Here is a 26,896-nt window from a genome sequence, read left to right as displayed (position 1 = left end):
TGTCGAAGGAGGCTCAGACCTCAGCCAGCAGTTTCCCTGGTAACTGATTAATTTAGATCTTGTAGGAAAGTTTTTAAGCAAACTGTATTTATGGTGATATTTTATTCCCACGTGAGGTAATGATTCGACTCAGACACTTATTGTTGCACTTCTTTAAGGAGCATATTTTGTCTTGAAGGCTAGCTCCACTTTTTGAGTGTTTGCATGCGATATCTTGTTACTTCCTGTGGAAATCAGCACTTTTTTGATAATTATGCAAATTGGCTGTTAAATTTAAATGGTGTCAGCAGTTGCCAGCAGGCAGATGACAGCTGTTACACTCAGCGACGATCATTTGAAGCTGGTCACTAACAACATTTTGCTGTGATTAATGTTGTGGCAAATGATGCAAAAAAAAAAAAATTCTCCAAAAGAACACAAAACATGTTGAAATGAAAGTTTGGACACTTGTGTGTATGGTACAAATTGATACCTGCATCCTGGATGACCTCTGCCAGCTGCATCCGAGGTTAAACATTAATGTAATGACATGGATTTTCAGTAGCACATACACTCACCTCTCTGTGCAGCTGCAGGTGAAGCTACTAAGTTCCCAAGTAATTAACCTAATGGCAGCAGGCTTAGCTCTGGCTCCAACAGCATGACACACACACACCCACACACACACACACACACACACACACACACACACACACACACACACACAGAGTGGCTGAGCTGAATCACCCTCTCCAGAAACCAGTCATTTCACCCTGCTGGATTTAGAAATGTACTTGAAAATATGTTCCTGAAGTATTTCATTCATTTTTTCGTAATCCAGCCTCTGACAAAGAACTAATTGTCTGAAGGAAGTTGAAACTCAGTTTAAGAGCAGCAGTGAAGTCTGCGTCATCCTAAAAGGCCTGTGTGCTCTGATGGAAATTTTAAAAATGACTTGAAAGCGGTGATGTCTCTCTGTTGTGTTGTGTCTGCAGCTCAAAAAGTTACTCGGTGCGGAAATATTGTGCACAGGTTATGTGGGATCACAGTTTAACAGCTGTTATCTTATCTTACCCACCTGTTGTTTATTTGCTGGTGTACGTGTGTGTTTTCTCAGGGAGCGGCAGCATACCCGGAGAATGAGGACCAGCAGCAGAGACTAAGGGAGGCTGCTGAGGGGCTGCGTGTGGCTACTAACGCTGCTGCTCAAAATGCCATCAAGAAGAAGCTGATCAACAGACTGGAGGTCAGTGGCGACCAATGAGATAAGAATGATTTAATTGTTTGTATCTTGAATTATGACACATTTCAGATTTAAAAAACTTAACAAACAAATTTTTCAGCCCACTGGCAGGTTTTTGTAACTCAAAGTAAGAAATTCAGGCATCATTTTTATCTTTTAATGTCTTGAAATAAGATATTTTCTGGACTTGTCAGCTGAACATGACTCATAGGGCAAATTTTACTGCAGAAACACACAGATTTTACACTGTGGGCTTATAAACAGTTATAATTATGAGCACTTCATTAGAGATGTTTTTACTCTGTCATAATATGACTGTTGTGAAATCAAGGTGAAAAGCCTTATCTGCGCTTGTATTCATGTTTTAAACTCAATATTTTACTGGTTTTCAAGTGTCTCACAAAGCCTGCATGAACAAAAAGGCTTTGGCTTCTCGTTGTTTGGGTAGAAAATGCATAAGCCGAAGGAACCACAAACCCTTGCGTAGAAATATCAGGACATATCTGTTACTTCGTTAGTGAAATACGAAGTTTAGACTCCAAAGAAGGGATGGGTTTGCTGTAAGTGTGGATGTTTAAGTGTCTTAACTTTCACCAGAATGCTGCCAAGCAAGCTGCGGCTGCAGCCACGCAAACCATCGCTGCTGCTCAAAATGCTGCTGCCTCCAACAAGAACACGGCAGCTCACCAGCAGTTGGTTCAGAGCTGCAAAGTAAGCATCAATACTTATTTGCTAAGTTTCCTCATTCTTGTTTCTTCAGTGTTATTTAGAGTGGTTTACTTAAGAGTTTTCATTCATGTCCTCATTAAGCATCATTGTTTTTGTGCATCCAAATATTTCATGTAAATACTCAGTTTATTTTCATTAAGTTTGATTTATTAAGGCCCTAAGTTAATGATTGAATGAATGAATGAATGAATGAATGAATGAATGAATGAATGAATGAATGAATGAATGAGCCATTTATCTGTATTTATGGTGAGTGTTTTTGGTTTTTATAGGCAGTGGCAGACCACATCCCACAACTTGTACAGGGAGTGCGCGGCAGTCAGGCCAAACCAGAGGACCTTAGTGCACAACTGGCTCTCATCATCGCCAGCCAGAACTTCCTACAGGTGCATTACACACACACACACACACACACACACACACACACACACACACACACACACACACACACACACACACACACACACACACACCAAGCTGTTCATATTGTAACAACTCAATGCTCCTGTGCTCAAAAAGAGTAGCTTCAGTCCTACATCGGGAACCAGGCTGAACAAAGTATAAATAGTGTTTCTGCCATGAGGGGATCCTTTGAAAATAGGCTGTAACCTCTTTTTGATAAAAGAAGGCATTTAAAGAAACAGTGGTGTGGTGGGGGATTATGTGTTTAAGGCCTCAGTGGTGCTTTAAGAGAGGATATAAGAATGTAGGGTCCAAACAAATACAGTCACATAACTTAACCTTTTTTCCTCTTTGTTCCTCAGAGCAGCACTTATTTTTTGGCCTCAGTGCTCAGAGGGAAAATGTTTTTATGTTTAATTCAATATTTCCTGAACAGTGCTTCTTCTCTTTTTGCAGCCCGGTAGTAAGATGGTGACCTCAGCCAAGTCATCTGTTCCCACGGTGACAGATCAGGCTGCAGCCATGCAACTGGGTCAGTGTGCCAAGAACCTGGCCACCTGCCTGGCTGAGCTCAGGACGTCTGCACAGAAGGTAGAGCACGTGCACCCGTGTGCAGTATATGGCTGAGGTCACTGTACTTCACATGCAAAGTGAATGCAAAAACACAAGACAGAAACTGCACCTGTTTTAACCATGTATAAGTATACACTGCACAAGATTATTGTTATAGCATCTGTTTTAATTTATGACTAACAGAAACTGACAACAAAATAAGTTCATGTGTAAGGATCTTTACTTTAAGAACATATGCCATGATCCCGTTAATTACAGCAGGCTTTTTTTTCTAGGCACATGAAGCCTGTGGGCCGATGGAGATTGACTCAGCTCTCACCGCCATCCAGACCCTGAGAAGCGAGCTGCAAGATGCCAAACTGGCGGCTGCTAACACCCAACTAAAACCTCTACCTGGAGAATCAGTAAGACTGACTCAGTGTTTATTTTACCAACTCCAACATGGAAAATGGAAGCTGCATTGAGCTGATGAAGAAATACAAAAGATATTGACTTCCGCATGAAGTATGGTCTAATGGGTTTTGATCTGACTAATCCCATCGTTTTTCTCCTCTAGCTGGAGAAGTGTGCACAGGACCTGGGCAGCACTTCAAAGGCAGTGGGATCCTCCATGGCTCAGCTGCTCACATGCGCTGCACAAGGAAATGAACACTACACAGGTAACACTGCTGATACCTACAAAATCTGTTTCATGTTTCAGAACTGCCTTTCTTCTTCTGCCACTATACCTGCTTCTCAGGTCTGTGAAATTACAAATCCAACCCAAGTGAGCAGTGATGAGTTTCAATAAAAAAAACCTCAATCTTTGATAATGCGGGCTGAATTTGTAGTTTCTGAAACACTTTTCTAACAAAAGCATCATCCTCTTGTTTTTCTGTGACTCCTTAAAGTATTTAATTTACTCAGAATCTGATTTACGAAATCAAATAACCTAAAAAATAGTTCCAAAATGTAATTTACATGAGCTCTGATCTGTTATTGCTCTTGGCTTCTTTCTTTTAAATACGCTTCTTTGTGTGATGCAGTCAACAAGATAAGTAAGAGTTTTAAAATAGTGAAAAACTGATTCTTGCTGATAACCTGTTCAACATGTGACCTCCAGAACCCTCTATTAGATTAACATTTTCCTGAATGGAAATTCCTCTTTTTGACCTGAAATGTCCTGAAACACCTTCTGTTTATAAAACGACTAAATTCCACACACTCTTGTAAATCCAAATTAGTTTGACTGTGCTGTTATTTGTATAAGGGCAGAGGAAACACTTCACAAACATTATTAATTATCCTCCGCTCGCTGGATGTCAGATTTCAGGTTTGGTAATTTAATAAATTATTCATGCCATTAACACATAAATCCTACATGACAGCTGTGAGGTACTTTCCAAACTGTTTCTGTCTCATCTGAACTCTGCTTCACCTGTAACCTGTGTGCAGGTATAGCAGCCAGGGAGACTGCTCAGGCTCTGAAAACACTGGCCCAGGCAGCCCGTGGCGTGGCTGCCTCCACCACAGACCCTAAGGCTGCCGCCGCCATGCTGGACTCAGCCCGTGATGTAATGGAGGGCTCAGCGCTGCTCATTCATGAGGCCAAAGAGGCTCTGGTTTCCCCTGGAGACGCTGAGAGCCAGCAGAGGCTGGCACAGGTGAGATGGCTCAGGGTTGCTCGGGGTCTGGAATCAATTCATCATGTTTATCCCTTTAGCACGACTGTGGCTTTCTGGTACTGTAGGCTGGAGGATCAGCTTATCCGTCTGTCAGAATAATACAGCAGTCCCTTAGAGCTAATATCATCAAATGTCAATGCAAAGACAGCTCTGCAGCATCCAACCCCTGAGCACAGCTGACCCCGCCATGATAGTGCTCAAACAGCTCTGTTAAGGAAATGTTTTGTAGATCTTGTCTCAACACATACAGCTTGTGTTTGTGTTCCATTAATGTTTTATTAATACAGTTGTATATTTAATTCATAAGGTATTTAAAAAGTATTTCAGCTGGGAGATCTTGGTGAGTCTTCTCGACAAAAACTGAGAGTTTAAGGATTCATGGAGCTGACTGTAAAACCCTGTCCTTTTTTTTTTACCAAGTAACCTGACATTTAAGGACTGAAAACAATCTGAAATTTACAGTGGTCCTTGTTTAATTCAGAGAAATGTGCTTTGTTACTTCTGTCTCTTGACGTCATATAAGGCTAGTTGTTTTTTCATTAAGAGCCAAATAAAAAATGTAGATGTAGTAATTAATACATGAAAAAGAACAGATGTCAAAAGTAGCAAGGGGCTTCTATCGTAAACATGGTGACATATTTACAGACTGTACTATTCATGTATTTCAGTTTGTCCAAGTGGCATGTTCTCTTCTGAAAAGCTGGGAAACATGTTTTTTTCTTTATCTAGAATATATATATATATATATATATATATGTGTGTGTGTGTGTGTGTGTGTGTGTGTGTGTGTGTGTGTGTGTGTGTGTGTGTGTGTGTGTGTGTGTGCATAGATAGATAGATAGATAGATAGATAGATAGATAGATAGATAGATAGATAGATAGATAGATAGATATGTGTGCATATATTTTTTTATCTTCAAAAAATTTTGTAATTGTTACCTTAGGTTAGAGACCTTGTTTACCCTGCTTAATGCCCCTCTCTTGTTGACATGTGCTTTCCCTTTTGGCCATTTGATAAAACAGCCTTGTTTTGTAGTGTAGCACAACACAAGACAAATGATCAATCAATCAGTTCCAGACTTGGTTACTGCAATAGCATTTTCTATGGCCTTCCTCCCAAATAACTCAATAAACTGCAATACACCCAGAACTCCACGGCCCACCTCCTCACCCACTCCCACTCCCGAGACCACATCACCCCTACCTCTCCAGCTTGCTCCAGCACTACACCCCCTCCCGTGACCTCAGATCCTCTGAGGCCCACCTCCTCTCCTTTACCTCCAAGCACAGAACCTGGGGGGACAGAGCTTTCTCTGTCGATTCCCTCACCCTCTAGGGTGCCTTACTACTTAACATCTAGACTGCCAAAACTTGTCCACTTTTAAAACTTTCACCAAAAAGCACCTTTTCCAGAAATACTTTCAACGTGTGATTGTCTTTAAATGAAACACGCTTTTTTCATTTAAGTTTTTATGGTTGTGTGTTGTTTTATATGATGTTTTTATTCTCTGTAAAGTGTCTTTGAGTGTCTAGAAAAGTGCTTCATAAATAAAATAGATTATTATTGTTATTATTACATTGGTGATGCCATTTACTCATTGGCATATAAAATGTAGTTGTCTTGCTTTGCCTGGTTAGCTCAGCTAACTGTGAACATGCTGCTTGCTCCAGGTGGCCAAGGCTGTGTCTCACTCCCTCAATAACTGCGTCAACTGTCTACCTGGCCAGAAGGACGTGGATATGGCTCTCAAGAGCATCGGAGAGGCCAGCAAGAAGCTGCTGATTGAAACTGTGAGTTTGGTGTGACTCATCACAGCTCAACAAGTAAAATTGGCATGCTGTGTTTTTCTCCTTGAAAGTATGAGTAAAAGAACTTGTGATTAAATCAAGATGGGAAAGTTTCAGGCAATAGTGAAGTGATGAGAAATGTCAGAATCAGTTTGAGAATAGGGGAGTTTAATGATTTTTCTTTTAGAGTTTTTCACAAGTGCACTCCAATTTCACAATTCAGTAATTCTCTTTCGAAAGTTTGGACGATTCATAGAGTTCAGTTGAACACTTTTGCACATTAATATTTTAGCTTTGCTTGGTGAAGCTCAAATCTTCTAATTATAGATTTTGAAAATCGTTATTGAATTTCATTACTCTGCTGCAGCATCAAAGCATGGACTTAGTTTATTATAATCTTTGTCTTTAATCACTGAGCTCTCATGCAAAGTCAGAAATCAACCAGCTTTGAGCATGTTTCGTCTAACATGTGAAAAAGTTATCCTCCGTTACACATCTCTCTAACCCCTCTGTGCCCTCCATTCAGATCCCCCCAGCCTCAAAGTCTTTCCAGGAGGCCCAAAGTGAGCTGAATCAAACTGCAGCAGACTTGAACCAGTCAGCAGGGGAGGTGGTCCATGCATCCAGAGGCTCCAGCAGCCAGCTGGCTGTGGCCTCTGGGAAGTTCAGCCAAGACTTTGATGAGTTCCTGGATGCAGGAATTGAGATGGCTGGCCACACTCAGGTTGGTCTTTGATTGCATAAGAACATCATACTTCACTTTTCTGTGAGAGAGCTGCATGTGTACAAGACACCACACCTTTTCACAGCTGATCCAGGGTTAATTTATACTAGAATACTCTGATTCTGTGTCATTGTAGAAAAAGGATGACCAGGTGCAGGTGATCGGTAACCTGAAGAACATCTCCATGGCTTCGAGCAAACTGCTGCTGGCGGCTAAGAGTCTGTCTGTGGATCCTGCCGCTGCAAATGCCAAGAACCTCCTTGCTGCTGCAGCAAGGTAACTCAACTCAACACATGCAATCAAATACACTCACTAAGAGATGGTTAGCTCATATGAATAAATTATTTTTGCACCAGTTTTTTTCTGCTCATCTCTTGTTATTATCACCTTGCCATCAAAATGCTTCTGATGAGAGCTACAGAGTAATGAATCAGTCCTTAATTGAACTGAAACAAGCAACTTGTTGTTCAGAAAACTTAAAGCAGAGAATCATTTTTTTTTCATTACATTTTTGAAAGGAAAAAATGTTGCTGTTCAATTGCTCAGGCTTGAAAATAAAAGCATTAAAGTACGCCCCCAGAAGCTTTTAAATTGATGTTGAATAAATGTGCTCAGCTGTATCAAAACCAAGATGTTCACAAACACTTACAGCAAACATCTTGGAGGATGAGTGGGTGTGACATTTCTCCTCTTGTGTGTTTCTGTGTTTCAGAGCAGTGACTGACAGCATTAACCAGCTGATCACACTGTGCACACAGCAGGCTCCAGGCCAGAAGGAATGTGACAATGCGCTGAGAGAGCTGGAGGTAAGCAAAGCTTTGTACAACTCAAGAAAAAGGTTAGTTACAGAGAGTGTTATATGCAGAAAAAAGCAAAGCAGGGTCAAATTAAAAGTGGCTATAGAGGCAAAACAGTCAAAGCAATTACATTATTTTGTACAAGTTAATTCACATTTGAGTTTTGAAGAGGGGTTTGAATGAAGAAAACAATCATTTAGATTTTAAAGTTAAAAAAGGGGAAATTAAAAGACACAAGAATAAAGAATGAAACTGCTTGCTCCTCTCTCAGGCTGTCAGAGGAATGCTGGACAATCCCAACGAGCCTGTCAGCGACCTCTCCTACTTCGACTGCATTGAGAGCGTGATGGAGAACTCCAAGGTAGGTCCTCAAATCAGGCAGCGTGGTGGTCACACACACACACACACACACACACACATACACACACAGCTTAGCATGCTAAGCACTACTCTCATTCTCCTCTCTTTGTCTTGCTGGCTGGCTCCATTGTCTCGTCCAGGTCCTGGGAGAGTCCATGGCAGGTATTTCTCAGAACTGCAAGACTGGGGATGTGCCGGCGTTTGGAGACTGTGTGGGATCAGCCTCAAAAGCCTTATGTGGCCTCACTGAGGCTGCAGGACAGGTAGAGAATTGAGGAAAACAAGTCTCATGATGGAAAAGCTATTCTGTGTATTTATTTCCATTATTGTTCAGAGTATCAATGCACGGGAATGTAATAGTTGATACTGGCATTTCTTGATGAGGGCGTGTTTTTTCCTGCAGGCATCCTACCTGGTGGGTGTGTCTGATCCCAACAGTCAGGCTGGGCACCAGGGCTTGGTGGATCCCATTCAGTTTGCCAAAGCAAACCAGGCGATCCAGATGGCCTGTCAGAATCTAGTCGACCCAGACAGTAGTCCATCCCAGGTTTGTTACAAGACGATCTAAATGCATCTCACTTTTTAACCTGAACTATTTTATTTGGTTATTTATTGCATTCATTGTTATCATTCCATTTTTGGGGGGTTTTCATAAATATAGCCTTGAATCCCATTCAAACAGTATGGGTACCTCTAAAAGTCCAATACCAATCCATTTATCACCTTTACTTTCTTCAGTGACATTTTTTGTGACGCAGCCTGTAATAAACCTCCCCAAAGACTCCTGGATAAGTCAGTCTCCAGCTCACCAGACACTCAAGGAGAGATGTGTTATATCATAATAAACTACCCTCCAGCAGCCGAACATCATACAAAAGCTGACTGATTGGATTTTTGTTTTCAAATGAGCTTTTCTCAAAGATAAAATATGAGTCACTCATTTAGCGCTTTGTCTTTCCTGTCGTTCAGGTTCTCTCTGCAGCCACGATTGTTGCTAAGCACACCTCTGCACTGTGCAACGCTTGCCGCCTGGCTTCCTCCAAGACAACCAACCCAGTCGCAAAGAGGCACTTCGTTCAGTCTGCCAAGGAGGTGGCTAACAGCACAGCCAACTTGGTGAAGACTATAAAGGTAGGGTTCCTTACCTGGCAGCCCACTGTTATTTGCCTGTAATTTGCTCTGTAAATGTTTTGATGATTCCTCCACCAAATAAACATCTTGTTTAGACTTGATTCATGTTTTCTCCCAAAATGTTTTCCAAAAACATGAAGGGATCTAGTCTCGTTAGACTCACCTTTCTCTCTTTCCTTCAACTTCAAGGCTTTGGATGGTGATTTCTCTGATGAGAACAGAAACAAGTGCAGAGTCGCCACTGCTCCCCTGATCGAGGCTGTGGAAAACCTGACAACATTCGCTTCCAACCCTGAGTTTGCCAGCATCCCAGCTCAAATCAGCAATGAGGTATGGGGACTTAAACATTTATAGTGCTTCATATCAGGGTTTCATTCTCATTTTTTCCCTTTTTTGTAAACATGTTGTTTTATTTATTTATTTTTTTATAGGGCTCTGCAGCACAGGAGCCCATCCTCCAATCAGCACGCTCCATGCTCGACAGCTCCACCTACCTGCTCAAGACTGCACGCTCATTGGTCATCAACCCCAAAGACCCGCCCACCTGGTCTGTCCTGGCCGGTCATTCTCGCACAGTGTCTGACTCCATCAAGAGTCTCATCACAGCCATCAGGTCAGTGAGCAGAAATCTTTCCAGGTCTGATGAATATGAAGGGATAGAACTATGACTATCTTTTAACTAGGTCTTGCAATAAGATTGTTAACAGGAGGAAACAGCCAGCCTGACTGTTGAAAAGTCAACAAACGGCACCAAACAAAGTTACCAGAGCATCCTCTGTTTCCTTCCAGAGATGTAATCACTCCTGAGCACACAAAACAGATTATGTCAGGTGAAACTCGGGTCAGAAAACTCAGAATAAAGCTTTCCCATTTATCTGTGTAATTGCTCTTTTAAAATGCCTGCAAGACTAATGCAGCGCCCTTGAGAAAGGATGCCCGACTCCTGTACCATGGCAAGACAAATGCTTGTTCTTATACCTCCACAGCTTAAATTTTTAATCTTCTTTTTCACACCTTTTGTACCTGACCTTGATCAGAACAAAACCGATGCCTAGAGGAACTAATTCCTGGTGTCAGACCCACTGAATTTTAATGTTTCTTCTCAGCTCAGAACATCTGCGCGTTAGCATTCACAGGCAGCCAGCTGAGCATCCCGTTCACTTGCCCTGCCCTCATCCAGCCCTCCTCTGAGACTGCAAATTGGGTTTTGTGAGTTTGGCGTGGGCCTTTAATGGCAGTGATGGACCACCTTGCCAAAGAACACATAGGAACTATTGCCACCCTCTAAAAGCCAACCTTATAACATCGTCAGTGTCATCACACCCAAAGATGAGGTTTCATTTTAGTTTTACTCTCCGTGAGCCACTGTGCATGGAAATGGATGTTTAACTAACCTCATTTGGCCCGTGTGGCCGCTGCCCCAGACCACTCAGAGGCTTCAAAGCTAATTTGGCTGCCCAGCTTGATCTCCCTGTGCAGACGAGGCCCTGCAGGCCACATCCAGCAGATGTGAGCTGAGCAGCAATGAGATGAGGCAGCCGGAGGAAAAAAACGAGACATCCTGGAAGCTGTCTGTGTTTTAATAAGTGTTGGTTATATTTCCTCTCACCCTGTCTTCTACCGTCTTTCTTTTCTTCCTTTCCGTATTGCTTTCTATGTCCTGTTTGCACCCTATTCGTCATCCTTTCATTTCTGTTTCTGACAATTTTTATTGCTCTCTCTTTCTTTACTTTTCCTGTTCTCATTTCATTCTCAGGGACAAGGCCCCGGGCCAGCGAGAGTGCGACTCCTCGATTGATAACATCAACAAATGTATCCGGGACATTGAGCAGGCCTCTCTGGCAGCAGTCAGCCAGAGCTTACCCAGCAGGGATGACATCTCACTGGAGGTATTTTCCACAGACAACTACGGCTACCTTTCTCTTTTTGCATTTCTCGTTATTTATTTATCCATACTTCTTTTGTTATTCATCCTGATCTCTTATTTACTTATTTGATTTTGTCAGTTGCATAGTTGTTTTTGTCTTTTTCTGGTCCTTGTGTCTCTTATTTTGTCTGTTTCAAGTATCAAGTATTGGTCATAAATAAGGTTTCTGTCAACTCTGAGTGATACAGTCAGAGGGACATGGGGACTGTGTGCCAGAGTTATTTGATATCCCACATGTAGAACTGGGTACAGAGCAGTTTCAGCCCCTTTCACACAAGAATTACATTTGCTGGGGAACAACAGCAGAAAAGCTTGATTTTAATTTCAACATTCATGTTAACATTTGAGACAACCAGTGTGAAAAGAAAAGGCTCACAACTGCCTCAAGTCTATCTCAGGAGCTGAAAACCAAGAGAATAGAAGGCTTGCTTATCTATTGAAAATATATTGTGGTAGTATTCACTGAATGTTGAAATCAATTGCCAATCAGTTCTTTCTGTGGAGAGACTGTCTGTGTTTACACAGAATGTATTTCAAAGTTGTGCCCAGAAAAGTTTCTGGGTACAGGAATTCAGCTGTAAGAAAACTTAATTTTTCGAAAAATGGGTTAAAAAAAAAAGGTGTCCTCTTGTGCTGTCTCCTTTTCTGTGCCTCCACTTGTCTTCCCCTCCTTCTTCTCAGCTGGTGTCTTTCTGTTAATTAAGCATCTGTTTTTAAAGAAAGCAAGACCAACCCCTGACATCTGTACGACACTTGAAACACCTCCTGATGTGAAAGACCATAGACTGTATATAGAGTGGACAGCGTGGCTCCTCCATTTACTATTTTACGGTTTTGAAGCCAAAATACCCGTAGCCATTGAAGCAGTTGTAAAGCCAGAGTCTGCGCAGTAGAGACTGTGAGGGATTCTGGGAGAATCTGAGTGGAGCTGAGTGACAAAATTATTATTTTTTTCTTTCCGGTTTCTAATCACTTCTTGACTCTACCTCCCGACATGTTTTACGATCCACCCAGAATATACACAAGAACGGCAGCTGTAAGTCATTGTAAAACGTGATGTAAAACCTAATTTTTAACCTCGTATAACTAATGAAAACGAAACTCTTCAGAAATAAGAGGACTTGAATACAAGGCAGCCAAATAATATCTTCAAATCACCACAACAATCAGACATAGGAAACGTTTCTACAAGGTGTACTAATTTTTTTAAGTTTGACCACAGCCCATCTGGAATGACTGGAGAGCCAGATTTTTTTTTACCTATATTACAGCCAGTCACCAGGGGGAGCAGTTTTTGTGGTGACCTCACTTCAAGCCGAGCAAGATGACGTCTATTTTTTTACAGTCTATGGTGAAAAACAGGAATGCACTCAAACAGTCAAGATGTATTGAGGTACATGATTTTATAGATTAAATAACACGAGGTAAAGGAGGATATATCACTTCCTCCCTGTCACATGTGTGTCTGTGTGTCTGCACACACAAACAGCCCGTTACGTGAAGGGTGATGAATGTATGTGCTTTATTTATGTGTATTGATTTCAATTTCCATTAGATTACACGCCTCTTCATCCATTCCCAGACAGAATTGATCCTGAGAATGCAGACCTCTTGGTATTAGATTATTATTAGCTTATGATTAGCTTATGGCCTTGTTTTGGGTCACATTTGTAAGAGAGACCAGTTTTGAAAGCAGCATCTCATGCAGCTAACACACAGCCAACATACCTCCTGTGTGAAGCAGGCATCAGGCTCTCAGACGCATTAAGCTGAATCATAAAAAAGTTGAAGCTAACGTAGGAAAAGGCGGATGGGCTTGGGGCAAAAAATTCCCCATTTAGCTTCCCCATCTAGCTGACTTATTTAAATGCACCTCTTTCTTCTTCTTTAAAAAAAAGATAAAAACTAATTTCTTTTTTTTTCCTCTCTTCAGGCACTTCAGGAGCAGCTGACGTCCACTGTTCAGGAAATTGGCCACTTAATTGACCCTGTTTCCACTGCAGCCAGAGGCGAGGCTTCCCAACTAGGACACAAGGTATAAGGAGCAGGGAGCTAATTACTTCACTTAAATACTGTTACTGCAAAGCAGCAAGGTTCTACTTTTTAATGAGTCACAATAACACATTTTCCCATGTTGGGTGTCAAGTTTTTCAGACAAAATTAGAACTGTGATACTTTTCACAGCACTGAAATCTATGTTAAAAGTCATGTGGAAACTTGAAGATAATGATTTCTTTCCTGATTGAAAATTGTCATGAACTGAATTGCAAGAAAGCATAGGCCTACTTCCTCAAACACTCATTTTTGGTTGTTATTGTTGACTTACTGTTGATAGAGCATTGGCTGAAGCTACCTCTACACTCTTCTAACCTACTCCTCTCAGGTGACCCAGCTGGCCGGCTACTTTGAGCCTTTGATCACAGCCTCTGTGGGTGTGACCTCCAAGCTGAGCGACCACCAGCAGCAGATGACTTTCTTAGACCAGACTAAGACCCTGGCTGAGTCTGCTCTGCAGATGCTTTATGCTGCCAAGGAGGGTGGAGGAAATCCAAAGGTAGAACTCAAGTTTGACTTTATACTCAGCCAAAAGGATTATCTATCTTTCTCTATGAGCATCCAGCTCTTATTTAATGTCTGCTTTATCTCCACCTCACACCCCACAGGCGTCCCATACCCATGATGCCATTGCTGAGGCAGCCCAGCTCATGAAGGAGGCGGTCGATGATATCATGGTCACTCTGAACGAGGCTGCCAGTGAGGTGGGGATGGTTGGAGGAATGGTGGAGTCGATTGCAGAGGCCATGGCCAAGGTGAGTGCTGCCGGGCATTGTGTGTTTACTCCTCTGTGTAAACACCAGTGATTAGAATACAAGCTGTAAACTCTTCATAAGCCAATATTGTGATTGGTTGATTCAACAAACATACCCTGTTGTTCCTTCAATAAGACTTTTACAGACACTAATCTCCTCCATCTTTTCCCCCACCGTTTGTTTGGTGGAGGAAAAAGCTCAGAGGCTCCTGGAATAGGCCTCATTTTTCCTTTTCGAAGATGCATGAACCTATTATTGTGTGCAGCCTGGAAAAGTTGTTGTTTCTTCAAAACACATTATTATTTTATTAATAGGTTGGCAAAATTGTGGCGCAGTACTATATACTATCTTGACTTGCCAAATGCTGCGTAAGAAAGAGTTAAAACTGCTGAAAAACTGGTGAAATAAATGGGTGAGAAGGTAGCTGGCAGGAAAGTAAGTTTCCTCAGTTTATTCCAGAGTTACTATGAAAATCGGCCCTCATTAAAATGCCCTTTTTGTCGTTTTGTATTAACCTTTGTTTCCTTGTTGCTATGTAGAACATCTCGGTTACAACCTTTGTGTCTCAAAGCACCTCGAAAAGTCATTGATTAGCATATGAATACAAATTATAATCCGTAGCACAAGATAAAAATTAGCTTATGAAAACAGCTGCTCGGAAGCGTAGACCGGCTCTCCAATTAGCACTTCCACTATTGGCAAACACATATGGTGTGAAGGCAGAAAAAGCCCATTTTGTCTCTGGTACAGACAGAATATCATCAGCTAATTACCTCCTTCCTCGCCTTCCTGAGTGAGATCCACCGCAGGGCTGAGAAAGTGCCTCAGGTGCGGGTCACCAGAAGAAAACAACATCTCAGCTTCAGCTTGGTGCAGCATGCCATGAATAATGAAGGAAGGGGTTCACTCGGGGTCTGCATGATGAGGCAGTGTGTGTGTGTGTGTGTGTGTGTTTTGTCTTGTGCATGTCAGCAGCTGATTAAAAGGAGACACTCCTCCATAACCTGACAAAATAATGGTCACTCAGCTGGAGTTTCAGCAGAGGACTTAAAGTCATCTGGTCCAATGAGTTTATCACCAACATGTACTTGAGATTTTTAGGATTGAGTTCAGCACCACTATGACCACATGTGGTATCATCTCTCGTCTTCACAGCTTTACTCCAGAAACATAAAGTATGCACTGCAGCGTGTTTGTAGCTGATCCTATTTAAAAACTGTAATTACAGAGTGAAACCAGTCCATAATTTAAAATGAGTGTTTATCTTTCAGTCTGTGTTTATTTAAATATAAAATTAGATTAACGCTGGTTGGCGGATGATGTAATGGCTGCACACCTGGTGGAATTATTTTAATTAAAAGGTAGATCAGATTATCTGTCGCAGTAAATAAAGAGGCAAATGATTCATTGTCTCCGTGTTTGAAGATGCTTGTTTATTTAGTGCAGGATAAATTAATCGCACCTGAAATAAACACGGCTGTACTCTATTAACGCTGTGTTTGTGTGTGTGTGTGTGTGTGTGTGTGTGTGTGTGCAGCTAGACGAAGGTACACCTCCAGAACCCGAGGGCTCATTTGTGGACTACCAGACCAGTATGGTAAAATATTCCAAGGCGATCGCTGTCACGGCTCAGGAAATGGTAAGCCTTCAAAATAAAAGTATCTTATATATTGTTTTAGAAATGTGACAGTGATTTCTGAGTGTATTGATGCGTTGGTTGAATTTGTTGATGATTGGATTTAACCTTGAACGTGAAATGCATTATAAAATGATCTATTTCAGTTTGGCTCCTTCACATTTAATGCTCTACAAAAAGCATGATTGAATGATGATGAGGGAAGATAAGGAGTAACTGCTTAAAAAACCCAACAACCCAGGCCTGTGGACTGTGATTACAAGATTAAAAAGAACAAGTACAGCTTGAATTCATATTTTATGAGCAACATTTAGGTTTCTGCAAATACTTAAGTCATATAGAACAGGAAAGATCTTTTCTGTATGTTTTCATGTAAGAAACACAATCATCCATTTGATTTAACACACCACAAATCTGTTCTCATCTAGAGCATCTACTGTTTGATGACTCAAAGTATAATTTTGTGTTCATGAAGCATCATGGTATTGCACAGGCATCCCATCTGTGCACAGTTTGTTAAGGAGGGGGGGTCTGGAGTTATGGGGGAATGTTTTGACTGATAGTCGGTGTGTGTTTCTCCCTCAGATGACTAAATCAGTGACATGTCCAGACGATCTGGGAGCACTCGCCTCTCAGGTGACAGTGGACTACAGCCAGCTGGCCGTTCAGGGACGCCTGGCTGCTCACACAGCTGAGCCAGAGGAGGTGAGGATGACCTGGGTGTCACTTAGAGACGGAGAGTTTCACCCAATGAAAATTCAGTGTGAATTTAACTTTAATGAGGAGCACCCATAGCTGCATTTGTGTGAAATGTGACACTTGAACAGAAATGTGTTGTGGTATAAATTTAACAGTCTTTAAAAACTTTTGAGAGTTATATTTTGATCAGGAAGTTTGGGTTTTAATGTGTCCTCTCACTGTACTTCAGATCGGTTTCCAGATTAAGACCCGGGTGCAGGAGCTGGGACATGGTTGCATCTTCCTGGTGCAGAAGGCGGGGGCTCTGCAGATAATTCCCTCTGACAGCTTCACTAAACGGGAGCTCATTGAATGTGCCCGCGCAGTCACGGAGAAGGTATTATCCTTACGTTTAAGGGTGTGTTTCTAAGTGTTTTTTCATTTTTAACAATCTGATCTCATGATTAAAAAAATAATCTGTCATCTGCTGATCCAAACCTCTACCTGCTCTATGCTGATCATCTGACGTGCCCATGTTACTTTTCCAAATCCTAAATGACTCCATGCTGGATGTTTTCTTACTATTCAGGCTCACATCACACTAACTCTGAGTATTAAGGAGTTGCAAAGCATCAACAACATAAAAGTGCCGGTGCTGTAGTTTATTTGATCAAAAAGCCTCCTGAATTTAATCATTTTGGAAGAAACTATTTGCCTGAGGAATTCTTATGTTCAAAGGCTGACTGTTTAATTCATCGGCCTTGACAAAATAAATGACTGCTTTCGACTGATTTAATGATTCATGCTGAAATATGGCACAGATCACGTCCAAGCAGTAAAGCAACATTTTTAGTTGTGTTTTTTTATAATGTTAACACAATCTTACAGAAGTAGCAGCTCCACAGCAGTTTGTTTTATATGACATTACCTATTTTTTTCACTTTTTTAAGAAGGAGTTTATTTTTCCTTCTCTACATCCTCAAGAAAAAAAGCTTTCCTGGTGCAACTCTGTCTCTACGCTGGCTCCGTTTCGATCTCCTGACCTTTTTATTTCTGCTACTATTATTCATGCAATGCAAGAAATCATGTGTCAGAACCCCGGAAATTTCAGTTAATCAGTTTCTGCTGCCACTCAGCATCTGTGCAGAAAACAAATGGTGTCGAGACCAGTTTGACATGTGCTCGTTTCGATGAATGACTGATGCTGTGCGTCGCTCTGTGCTGATGCTGTTTTTTGCTGTTGCAGCAAAATATTCTAAATCCTTTTGGGACTTCTGTTGTTGACTTCTTAGTTGAATGAATTATTTATGAAACTCCAAAGAGAGCCATGTCACAAACAAAGCAAAAGCTGAAGGGGAGGTCCAGATCTATGGCGTTTGTTTGGGGTTTTTTTGTGGAACAGAGTTGAACAAACCTTTTCTGAAGGAAAAAAACAACAAAGATAGTAATGATCCTCACAACAAAAACCAAATAGATGTAGAAAAACTTATCCAACTGTTTCTCAAACAGCTGAGATATTTGAAATGCCTGAGGTCGAATATCTGCACATCCTCACCTGTCTAATTATCATTTGTGTCCTGTGTGTGTCCCGTGTGTGTCCTCAGGTGTCCCTGGTCCTCTCAGCCCTCCAGGCAGGAAACAAAGGCACTCAGGCATGCATCACAGCCGCCAGCGCTGTGTCTGGCATCATCGCTGATCTGGACACCACCATCATGTTTGCCTCTGCTGGCACGCTCAACGCAGAGAATGATGAGTCCTTCGCTGACCACAGGTCAGGACTGGATACACGCATACACATTAAAATGTGTGAGACATCTCCAAGTTTTACAAGTTCAAGACGGGAATGGTGTCTGAGAATCAGCCCTCTGGTTATCTCTCTTCCGAAAACTGACAGAATGACTTATTATCTGGTTAACAGGGAGGAGGGAATCTTTTAAGAAGGAAACTACAAATTACCCTCAGGGTTTTAAAGACAAAGGATGTGCCAGAAAGTTAAATTTTCTGACTCTTAAAGTGAATGCTTACCTTGAGAACAGGACAGGGGATTCTTGTAGGAGCAAAAAGCAAAGTATCCCAGGTAAGCAATTATTCTGGCTATAGTCAGAGAAATAATGTTGCCTTTATGTTCATTATCTGGCATTTGACTCTCAGTGAACCATCTTGGTCTTGTGGTTTGTAAATCACTGGAGTTCAAAGAGAAAGAAATCCAATGATCTGAGACAAGATTTGGCACATAACATGCTGCTGGGATCTCCACTTATTAACCCGGATCCTTACAGATAATTGTTAGCGAAAGTGTAAAGCAGAAATATAGAGAAGTCCTGCTGGGAGAGGATAAAAGGCGATTGAATCACTTTTTAGCTCTAATTGTGTCACACACTCTTCTACCAAAGTCAAGAAGAAACTTCCCTACAGTTTCTGTGTAAGACAAGAATACATATTAAACTTGACTGGGTATATGACCTTACATATCCTCCTTGTGTTTCCACCAGCTTTGATGTACAAATGTATTTGATATCAAAAGATACAGTCAGACACTTAGGTCTCTATATGCCTCTTAATCTCTTAGGGAAAACATTTTGAAGACAGCTAAAGCTCTGGTTGAGGACACAAAGATGTTGGTGTCTGGTGCTGCTTCCGGTCAGGACAGACTGGCTCAGGCTGCCCAGTCTTCAGCCAAAACCATCACCCAGCTCACAGATGTGGTCAAACTGGGAGCTGCCAGTATTGGCTCAGATGATCCTGAGACTCAGGTTAGTCCGCCTGATTTTACCCTTCCTTGTTCCTTCCCTCACTGTCCCTGTTATCATCATCCTGATGAGCTATGAATGATAATGTATTCAGTTTTATCTCTCTACTAATCTGAGCTGTGATAAATTCTCTGTCTGTGCGATCTTTCTCTAGGTGGTTCTAATAAATGCTGTCAAAGATGTGGCCAAGGCACTGGCTGAGCTCATTAGTGCCACCAAGTGTGCTTCTGGCAAAGCAGCAGATGATCCGTCCATGTACCAGCTGAAGAGTGCTGCCAAGGTGAGGGCATCAGTATGAAAGTGTTCATCAAACATCATCTCATTCAAAGACCTCCTGCTGGATCGAAGACCGTGCTTTTTGCACCTCTTTAGATTAAAAAGTTTAGAAAATGAATCATCAGGGTTTGTTTGTATTCTACTTTTGATCTGAGAAATCAAAGTGACACCGTTCTATACACTTTATGTTTGCAGAGCAGACTTCCCCAGTTTCCTCAGGCAGGGCCATTAATCAGTTCCAGCGCCCCTCCTGTCACCACCAAAACCTGTTCACACAAGTCAGACTGAAGGCTCTGTCTCAGAGATGTAAATAGACAGAAAATTGATGTTCTGGGTGAGAGGAAACCGGGATATCTGTGTAGGAGATAAATCAGCCGAATCCTAGGCTTTAACACACATGCAGTGTCCATTTTTGAAACTACATTTCACAACCTGACACCCACCTCAAGCTGCGTGTCACCATCTCAAGCTGTGAAAAAATATATATATATGTATATATATTTATAATGAAAAACCTTGAAAAACAGAATTTAAGATTCTCACCACAATGTTTGGGAGATGTTTTTGTATGCATAGGTGCTTTGCGCCCCCTACCTTTTATCTTGAAGAAGTACATCTGCAAACCTCAGACCATGAATAAAGGCAAAAAAAGGGTTAGATATTTTCAAAATAAACAGAATTACAGATGTTTGAAGTATGGGGGTTTATAAAATAGCAGCTTAAAGGTTTTTTTTTCTCTTTGTTCATTCCTGTCTGTGTTCCTCTGTGTCATTCATAAGGTGATGGTGACCAATGTGACGTCCCTGCTCAAGACTGTCAAGGCTGTAGAGGATGAAGCCACTCGGGGCACCAGAGCGCTTGAAGCTACAATTGAGTGCATCAAACAGGAAATGGCTGTGAGGATTGCACCAATGATTATATATACATATGGATGGATTGTAGTTTCACCAGTATGATGCTGAATGGCTGATTCAAGTTTATTAAAAGATGATGAAAACAGGAAGATTTACCAATCACGTTTGTTTACTTTCTGTCAAATAACACACACCCACCTTCATCCTCCTCAGCTGTTCCAATCCAGAGATGCTCCTAACAAGACGACTACACCTGAGGAGTTCATCCGCATGACTAAGGGTATCACCATGGCGACCGCTAAAGCAGTAGCTGCAGGGAACTCTGCCCGGCAGGAGGACATCATCCACACAGCCAACCTCAGCCGCAAGGCCATTTCAGACATGCTCACTACCTGCAAGGTTCTTATTCCCCCTCACCGAAAGGCGAAAACCCTGCATATGTTGTGTCATAGTGTCCTCTTATGATGTGTGTTTGAAACACACTTCAGACATATTTAATATTCCTTTTGAATCATGAGCATATGTGTTCATGTTTTCCAGCAAGCAGCCTACCATCCAGAGGTGAGTGAGGAGGTGATGAACAGAGCGCTGATGTTCGGATCAGAGTGTACGACAGGATACATCGACCTGCTGGAACAAGTGCTGCTGGTGGGTTGAGAATGTTGCTTTTGATGTATGTTGGCAATCAAAGTAAGACTCACATGCAACATGATCAATTTAAAAGATTGCATGTGCAGGACAACACAAGTGTTTCTACCCAAATTCATAAAAGCTTTGTATCTTTTATCTCATGATCCACATCTATCTGAAACATTCAAACCCAACATGCCTTATTGAACATAAGGCATCTTGGGTTTCATACTGGGCAGTAGAAACCCTTATTTTTGGCATCCTGAGGAGTATTGTCTCAGCTGTCTATTCAGGCACAAAAAGGCTTTTTTGATATGTGAATGTGTGTGTGTGTGTTCTTGTGTGTGTAGGTCCTGCAGAAGCCCACTGCAGAGCAGAAGCAGCAGCTGGCCGCGTGCTCCAAACGAGTGGCTGGAGCCGTCACAGAGCTCATCCAGACTGCTGAGGCCATGAAGGGTAATGATACAAACACTGACTGCATCGACACACCTCACAAACTCTTTCCTCAGTGTTTTAAGCTGATGAATTTAATCTGCTTCGGTAAACACAATCTTGATATGCTCAACAAAATCTGCCCGTGTTTACATCCCCCAGTATGAGTTTTCTGAAATTCTGAGAAGATACATTTTTGTGTTCAAAAATAGAAACTAAGCAGAAATGTTCCTTTAAAAAACATAAGTAATACCCCTGTCCTCCTTCTCTTGCCACAGATGGAGGTAAGTCAGTGTCGTTTCTGTACTGTGACTCGTTGTACCAGTGTTGAGCTGTTAAACACGTTTTCTTTTCAGCGCTAACATTGATTCATTTAATCACATTTTGGAATCAAGCCGCTCGCACTGTCAGCTCCATCTACCACGCTTCGTTTTCAAGCCATTTTGATTCAAAAAAATCAATCACTTTTCATTTCAGTGAATGGCAGTTTGTGGCCTCCATCAGCTTTGCATGGGAATCACATTTTTTCAGTGTGTTATTGTTGTGAGGCATGACCTTTTGAAACACCGCTTTGTGACGTATTTTTGTTAATCCCATTCTCAGTTTGGATTACAAGCCTAATGTTGTGTATGACTTCATCCTTCAGGCTCAGAGTGGGTGGACCCTGAGGATCCAACCGTGATTGCAGAAACCGAGCTCCTGGGGGCAGCGGCGTCCATCGAGGCGGCAGCCAAGAAGCTGGAGCAGCTCAAACCCCGGGCAAAGCCCAAGGTGGGTAACTATAAGAATGATAACGCTCAGGGAATTTACACTTAGATATCAGTGTAACAATTTATTACATTAATGAGTTATATGGGTTTGATTTGAGATATTTCCTCCTTTTCACTTGAGATCAGAAAGTCTTTCCTTTGAGACTTGGTTCCTCTCATCCACAGCTCTGTGCTGTTTAGCACATAAAGTACACAGTTTTCTTCACTCTCCATAATACGACCCTGATTCCCAAAAAGTCGGCACTCTACATAACTAGTCAATAAAATCTGATTTTGATGGTTTGGATATCCTTGAAACCCTTTAATTGAAAACAGTGCAAATACTTTAAAAATATATAAAATCTGAAAATGTTGGTGTTTCATGGAAAAAAATCTGCTCATTTTGAATTTGGTACCAGCAACACAGTTAAAAAAGATTAATTTGCAGCAGGCTAGTAACATGACAGAGCATCAAAGGGCTCAACAGAGAGATGGAGTTTTTCTGAGTAAAGGAGGGAAGGGGTTCAACCCCCTGTGAGGGACTGAGTGAGCAAATAGCTCAGTAATTTTAGAATAATGATTCTCAAAGTAAAACTGCAAGAAATTAAGGGATTTCCTCATTCATAAAAAATAATATCATTGAAAGTTTCAGAGATCTCTGTACAAAAGGGACAGTATCCAAAACCAGCACTGGATGGTCCTGCAGGCATGACTCCATAGTGGAAACTTTAATCTGCGTCCTTAACGATGCAGATTAAAACCCTGAAGAGGAAACCATGTACAAGCATGATCCAGAAACACTGGTTACCTCTCTGGGCCTAATGTTGCGTTCCATTTGTACTCGGAACTGGGAAGTTGGGAGTGACATCATCTCTGAGTTCAGCGTTCCAGTTGCCAAGTATGAAAATTTCCCTCAATAGCAGTATTTCTGTATATAAACATTGAATAATACTGTTTAAGGCTAATTTTTTGCGACAACTACCAGTCAGAAATTCTAAAATAAAAATAAGATAACAGAAGCGTAATTACCGTTTACCCCTGAACTTGGATTTTCCTACCATGGTCCGACCAACCAAACGTTGACATTCTTTTTGGAAATCATGGATGCCTTGTGCTTCGCTCTAAAGAAGACAGGGATCACTCATCTTGTTATCAGCGCAAAGCTCAAAAGCCACCCTCTGTAGATAAACTTAGATGCATAAAAGCCAATGACATGGATAGCCTACATGTTTACTTTAAAACACAAGAAACTGTTATAATTGGTTGCGTAATGTGCCATTTCCAACTTCCTGAAACATGTTGCTGGCATCACCTTTACAATGAGCATATATTTTTTTCAGAGTGGTATTAAAAAACAGTTGGTTTCAACATCTGATATGATTCATTTAGTCATTTAATGGAAATGTCTTATACAGCGTCACTACTTTTGGGGGAATTTGAAGTTAAATGTTTTTTCATGCTGCTGTCTCTTTTAACCACCACTAAACAGAAGAAACAATGACACAATGTGATACATTAGTAAGAATACAGGACTGATGTGCAGTTTAAACATAGTGACAAAGGAAACTTCTTGGATTAATTTTCAAAGTGACATCCTGCTATTAATCAGAGACATTTAATGTTATGAATCTGAGATTTTAATGAGTAAAATTAATGTATTGTACTTTTACTATTATTGCCATGCATTGAAGCTTTTTAATATTCCTCAGTGTCTCGTGCCTGTAGTTGAGCATCTCTGTGTTTACATTGTAGCGTCAGTGTTAATGTTGGGAGATTTCAAAGTAACAAAATGACATGTTTCGTTTTGTTTGACATTCTCACAAAGGGTGCTCTGTGTCTCGTGCTGTTCCCTCCTTCTTTACATAATCCCATCAATTTCACTTTGAGTTATGATCCCAACTTTAACCTGAGACTCTTAGAGTTTCCCATAACTTTTCAGACCCAGCTTACTGTATCCATGCCCATCAAAGTTTCACATCATAAGTTTTTATCTGTGTAGCTGAAACTTTCCCTCATTCCTTCTCTCGATATTACCTTCAGTCATATCCCCTTTTTCCCATGCAACACATCTACCATGCCCCCTCCCTTCCTCCTCCAATCAATCCATTTGTTCACATTAGCTACAGCTAAAGCCTGTCCTCTGGCTCCCAGTTAACCCCTCCCCTCCCTCCCTGCCTGCCCCCACCAGCGGAGGCCTTCTCTGCAGGGCTCTGTCTGATATGTTTGATATATTAGGTTGTTATTCAGTCCCAACTATATATCAAACATATTCCTACAGTGTCCCGCTCTGTCTACAAACTTGTGGTGTGAATGTGTTTGAGTGTGAAGTGCTCCAGCAGACTTGAGTATGAATGGATGTGTAATACTGACAGATAATCCTTGTGTAGTCTTGTGTTTGTTCTTAATTGTCACTCAGCTCCTTATTAGCTGTTGCAATTCAAAAAAGCTTTACATGTGGCTGTGGGAAGCTTTGAGAAGTCCTTTGTCTCTTTAAGTTCAACAATGTACGGGCTGTAGCTAAGAATAAGAGGATAGTACATGAAATAACTTCTTTTGTTGCAGATATTTACTTTGTGTGTGGGTTTTTATTGGTTGTCTTGGAGACCTGTTGTTGTGAAGGACAGAAACTTCAGCCGGGTAAAAACGTCATCCCGTCTGACTGGCTGATCTTCTCTACCCTCAGCAGGCAGACGAGACCCTGAACTTCGAGGAGCAGATCCTAGAGGCGGCCAAGTCCATCGCTGCAGCTACAAGTGCTTTGGTCAAATCTGCATCAGCTGCCCAGAGAGAGCTGGTGGCTCAGGGCAAAGTGGGCCTCATCCCTGCCAACGCCGTGGATGATGGACAGTGGTCTCAAGGGCTCATTTCAGCTGTAAGTGTTCACCCAAGGGTCAATTTTATTCACTTAACAATCTACAACCCAGTTTTGCCAAAAAACTTTTTCCTTCATTCTCCTCCATCAGGCTCGTATGGTGGCAGCAGCTACTAGCAACCTGTGCGAGGCAGCTAACGCTTCAGTGCAAGGCCACGCGAGTGAAGAGAAGCTCATCTCCTCAGCGAAACAGGTGGCAGCCTCCACCGCTCAGCTGCTGGTGGCCTGTAAAGTGAAGGCCGACCAGGACTCGGAAGCCATGAGGAGACTACAGGTACAGGACAGATACTCTCCACACAAGATAGGGCAGTGTTTGTGTAACTGGTTCAATGATTGTTTTCATTAGTTGATATTTCCTAGGCTTCATATTTAATCAAATACCAGGTTGTTCTTTCATTTGTTGCACTCAGCTGGTCTCCCTCCCTTACAGATTGCTGGGAATGCAGTAAAGAAAGCCTCAGACAACTTGGTGCGTGCAGCTCAGAAGGCAGCGTTTGACAAAACGGACGATCACAACGTGGTGGTGAAGACGAAGTTTGTGGGTGGAATAGCACAGGTTAGAAAAATGGCCAGTCTTTGACGTAATAAATAGCTCATTTGAAGATAACAGTAAAGTAAAGCAGAGATGTTCACAAGTCTTTTCTTTTTTTAGCAAGTCCAAGTCAAGTCTAAAGTCTTTCGTAGGGCTGAACGATTTTGGGAAATAGTCTTATTGTGATTTTTTTTGGACCAGTATTGCGGTTGCGATTTAGCATGTTATTTTTTTTATTTTTTTTTGGTGGGGGGGGGAACTTCACTAAACACAAGCAATAAACTGTTCAACAGTATGACCAACACAACAAAGGATACTCCAGTTACATATAAACAATTCTTTCCTGTAGACCAGGCCTACATGTTGTGAAAAAATGAGATATGAGATAATAACGTTTCTGTATTTAACTATTACAACCATAGCAGAATACTGACTGATTGATTTAAATTCAAGCCTTGTAGACATGTAATAATATTATCATTACTTTCCTTAAATAAAATCAGAGAAGGGAACAAAGCACTGCAGAACAACAGGCCTGGTATGAATATTAATCTGAAAAATAAATATGAATCCTCTCTTCTTTGAATCTCGCACAAAATAAAGTGCAGAAAATGGAAATGAGACCAAATCTCTGGCTCAACCACTGAAATATGTCAATATGTGGAGAGCACTTTTTAAATGCACTCTAATTTTTTTTAATTGCAGCTTATGCAATTTGAAAATTGCATTCTATTATATTGCAATGTCGGTTAAAATTTGATTAACTGTTCAGCCATAGTCTTTGGTCATGAGTCTAAGTCAAGTCTCAAGTTCCTTAAAAATAAGTCTCATGAGCTTTTGCCATCTGCTGCTATCTGGTCTACTAAGAATACTGCACAGCTATATCTATGAAAAGCATTCAAAGTATTTACTGTATTATTATCACTCCTATCTATCAGCTTACAGTATCAGTACTGATTAGTTGTTTGTTTTATGATCCCATCCTGGTGAGTTTTCAGGTGCCTGATAAAATTTGATGTGGTGGATCCAGCATCTTTGATTGTGTTTAAAGTTTTTATTACCAAGTGTAATGAAAAATGGTACAGCAGCAGCTGCAGGTCTGCCGTCAGTCACCATTGTTGTAATCCGATGCACAAGTGATACTGCTTGATCCCGCAAGGCACACACCAGATGCTTGAAGTGGTTACCATAGCTACCATGAAAAAAGGAAGGAATCACATTAGGCTCATCAGAGTTTTCTCAATCTTAATATGCCAAAAAAGAAAACATAATGAATGTTCACAAGTCCCAAAACATGAGTCAGAGTTGAATCTGAAGACTTTTGAGCACAAGTCCAAGTCAAGTCCAAGACAACTGAAGT

The 26,896-nt window shown here is 41.4% G+C and overlaps 1 protein-coding gene across 3 annotated transcripts in view; it reads left to right on the top strand.

Moving 5' to 3' along the window:
• LOC141787447 (talin-2) overlaps positions 1-26,896 on the top strand; it is a 113,952-nt gene that overhangs the window by 83,850 nt on the left and 3,206 nt on the right. For 2 of the 3 annotated variants that reach the window (XM_074665828.1, XM_074665829.1), the window contains exons 23-57: positions 1,097-1,225; positions 1,820-1,933; positions 2,224-2,337; positions 2,810-2,944; positions 3,202-3,330; positions 3,483-3,585; positions 4,361-4,569; positions 6,262-6,381; positions 6,905-7,102; positions 7,239-7,378; positions 7,815-7,908; positions 8,171-8,260; positions 8,400-8,522; positions 8,663-8,806; positions 9,229-9,390; positions 9,580-9,720; positions 9,822-10,003; positions 11,147-11,279; positions 13,251-13,352; positions 13,701-13,871; positions 13,981-14,127; positions 15,665-15,766; positions 16,349-16,468; positions 16,692-16,838; positions 18,046-18,212; positions 19,011-19,194; positions 19,346-19,471; positions 20,247-20,363; positions 20,535-20,720; positions 20,862-20,969; positions 21,302-21,407; positions 22,030-22,154; positions 24,816-25,004; positions 25,096-25,278; positions 25,435-25,560. In XM_074665828.1, coding sequence (XP_074521929.1) covers positions 1,097-1,225; positions 1,820-1,933; positions 2,224-2,337; positions 2,810-2,944; positions 3,202-3,330; positions 3,483-3,585; positions 4,361-4,569; positions 6,262-6,381; positions 6,905-7,102; positions 7,239-7,378; positions 7,815-7,908; positions 8,171-8,260; positions 8,400-8,522; positions 8,663-8,806; positions 9,229-9,390; positions 9,580-9,720; positions 9,822-10,003; positions 11,147-11,279; positions 13,251-13,352; positions 13,701-13,871; positions 13,981-14,127; positions 15,665-15,766; positions 16,349-16,468; positions 16,692-16,838; positions 18,046-18,212; positions 19,011-19,194; positions 19,346-19,471; positions 20,247-20,363; positions 20,535-20,720; positions 20,862-20,969; positions 21,302-21,407; positions 22,030-22,154; positions 24,816-25,004; positions 25,096-25,278; positions 25,435-25,560 — 4,866 coding nt within the window. Of the gene's footprint in view, positions 1-1,096; positions 1,226-1,819; positions 1,934-2,223; positions 2,338-2,809; positions 2,945-3,201; positions 3,331-3,482; positions 3,586-4,360; positions 4,570-6,261; positions 6,382-6,904; positions 7,103-7,238; positions 7,379-7,814; positions 7,909-8,170; positions 8,261-8,399; positions 8,523-8,662; positions 8,807-9,228; positions 9,391-9,579; positions 9,721-9,821; positions 10,004-11,146; positions 11,280-13,250; positions 13,353-13,700; positions 13,872-13,980; positions 14,128-15,664; positions 15,767-16,348; positions 16,469-16,691; positions 16,839-18,045; positions 18,213-19,010; positions 19,195-19,345; positions 19,472-20,246; positions 20,364-20,534; positions 20,721-20,861; positions 20,970-21,301; positions 21,408-21,661; positions 21,980-22,029; positions 22,155-24,815; positions 25,005-25,095; positions 25,279-25,434; positions 25,561-26,896 lie in introns of those variants that run through there. The other variant, XM_074665831.1, reaches the window with a different exon arrangement.

The sequence above is a fragment of the Halichoeres trimaculatus genome, unplaced genomic scaffold (genome assembly GCF_033239565.1).
Source record: "Halichoeres trimaculatus isolate MK-OKI-2021-1 unplaced genomic scaffold, fHalTri1.1 fHalTri1_scaffold_3, whole genome shotgun sequence".
Lineage (NCBI taxonomy): Eukaryota > Metazoa > Chordata > Actinopteri > Labriformes > Labridae > Halichoeres > Halichoeres trimaculatus.
This window is presented reverse-complemented; position numbering and strand designations above follow the sequence as displayed.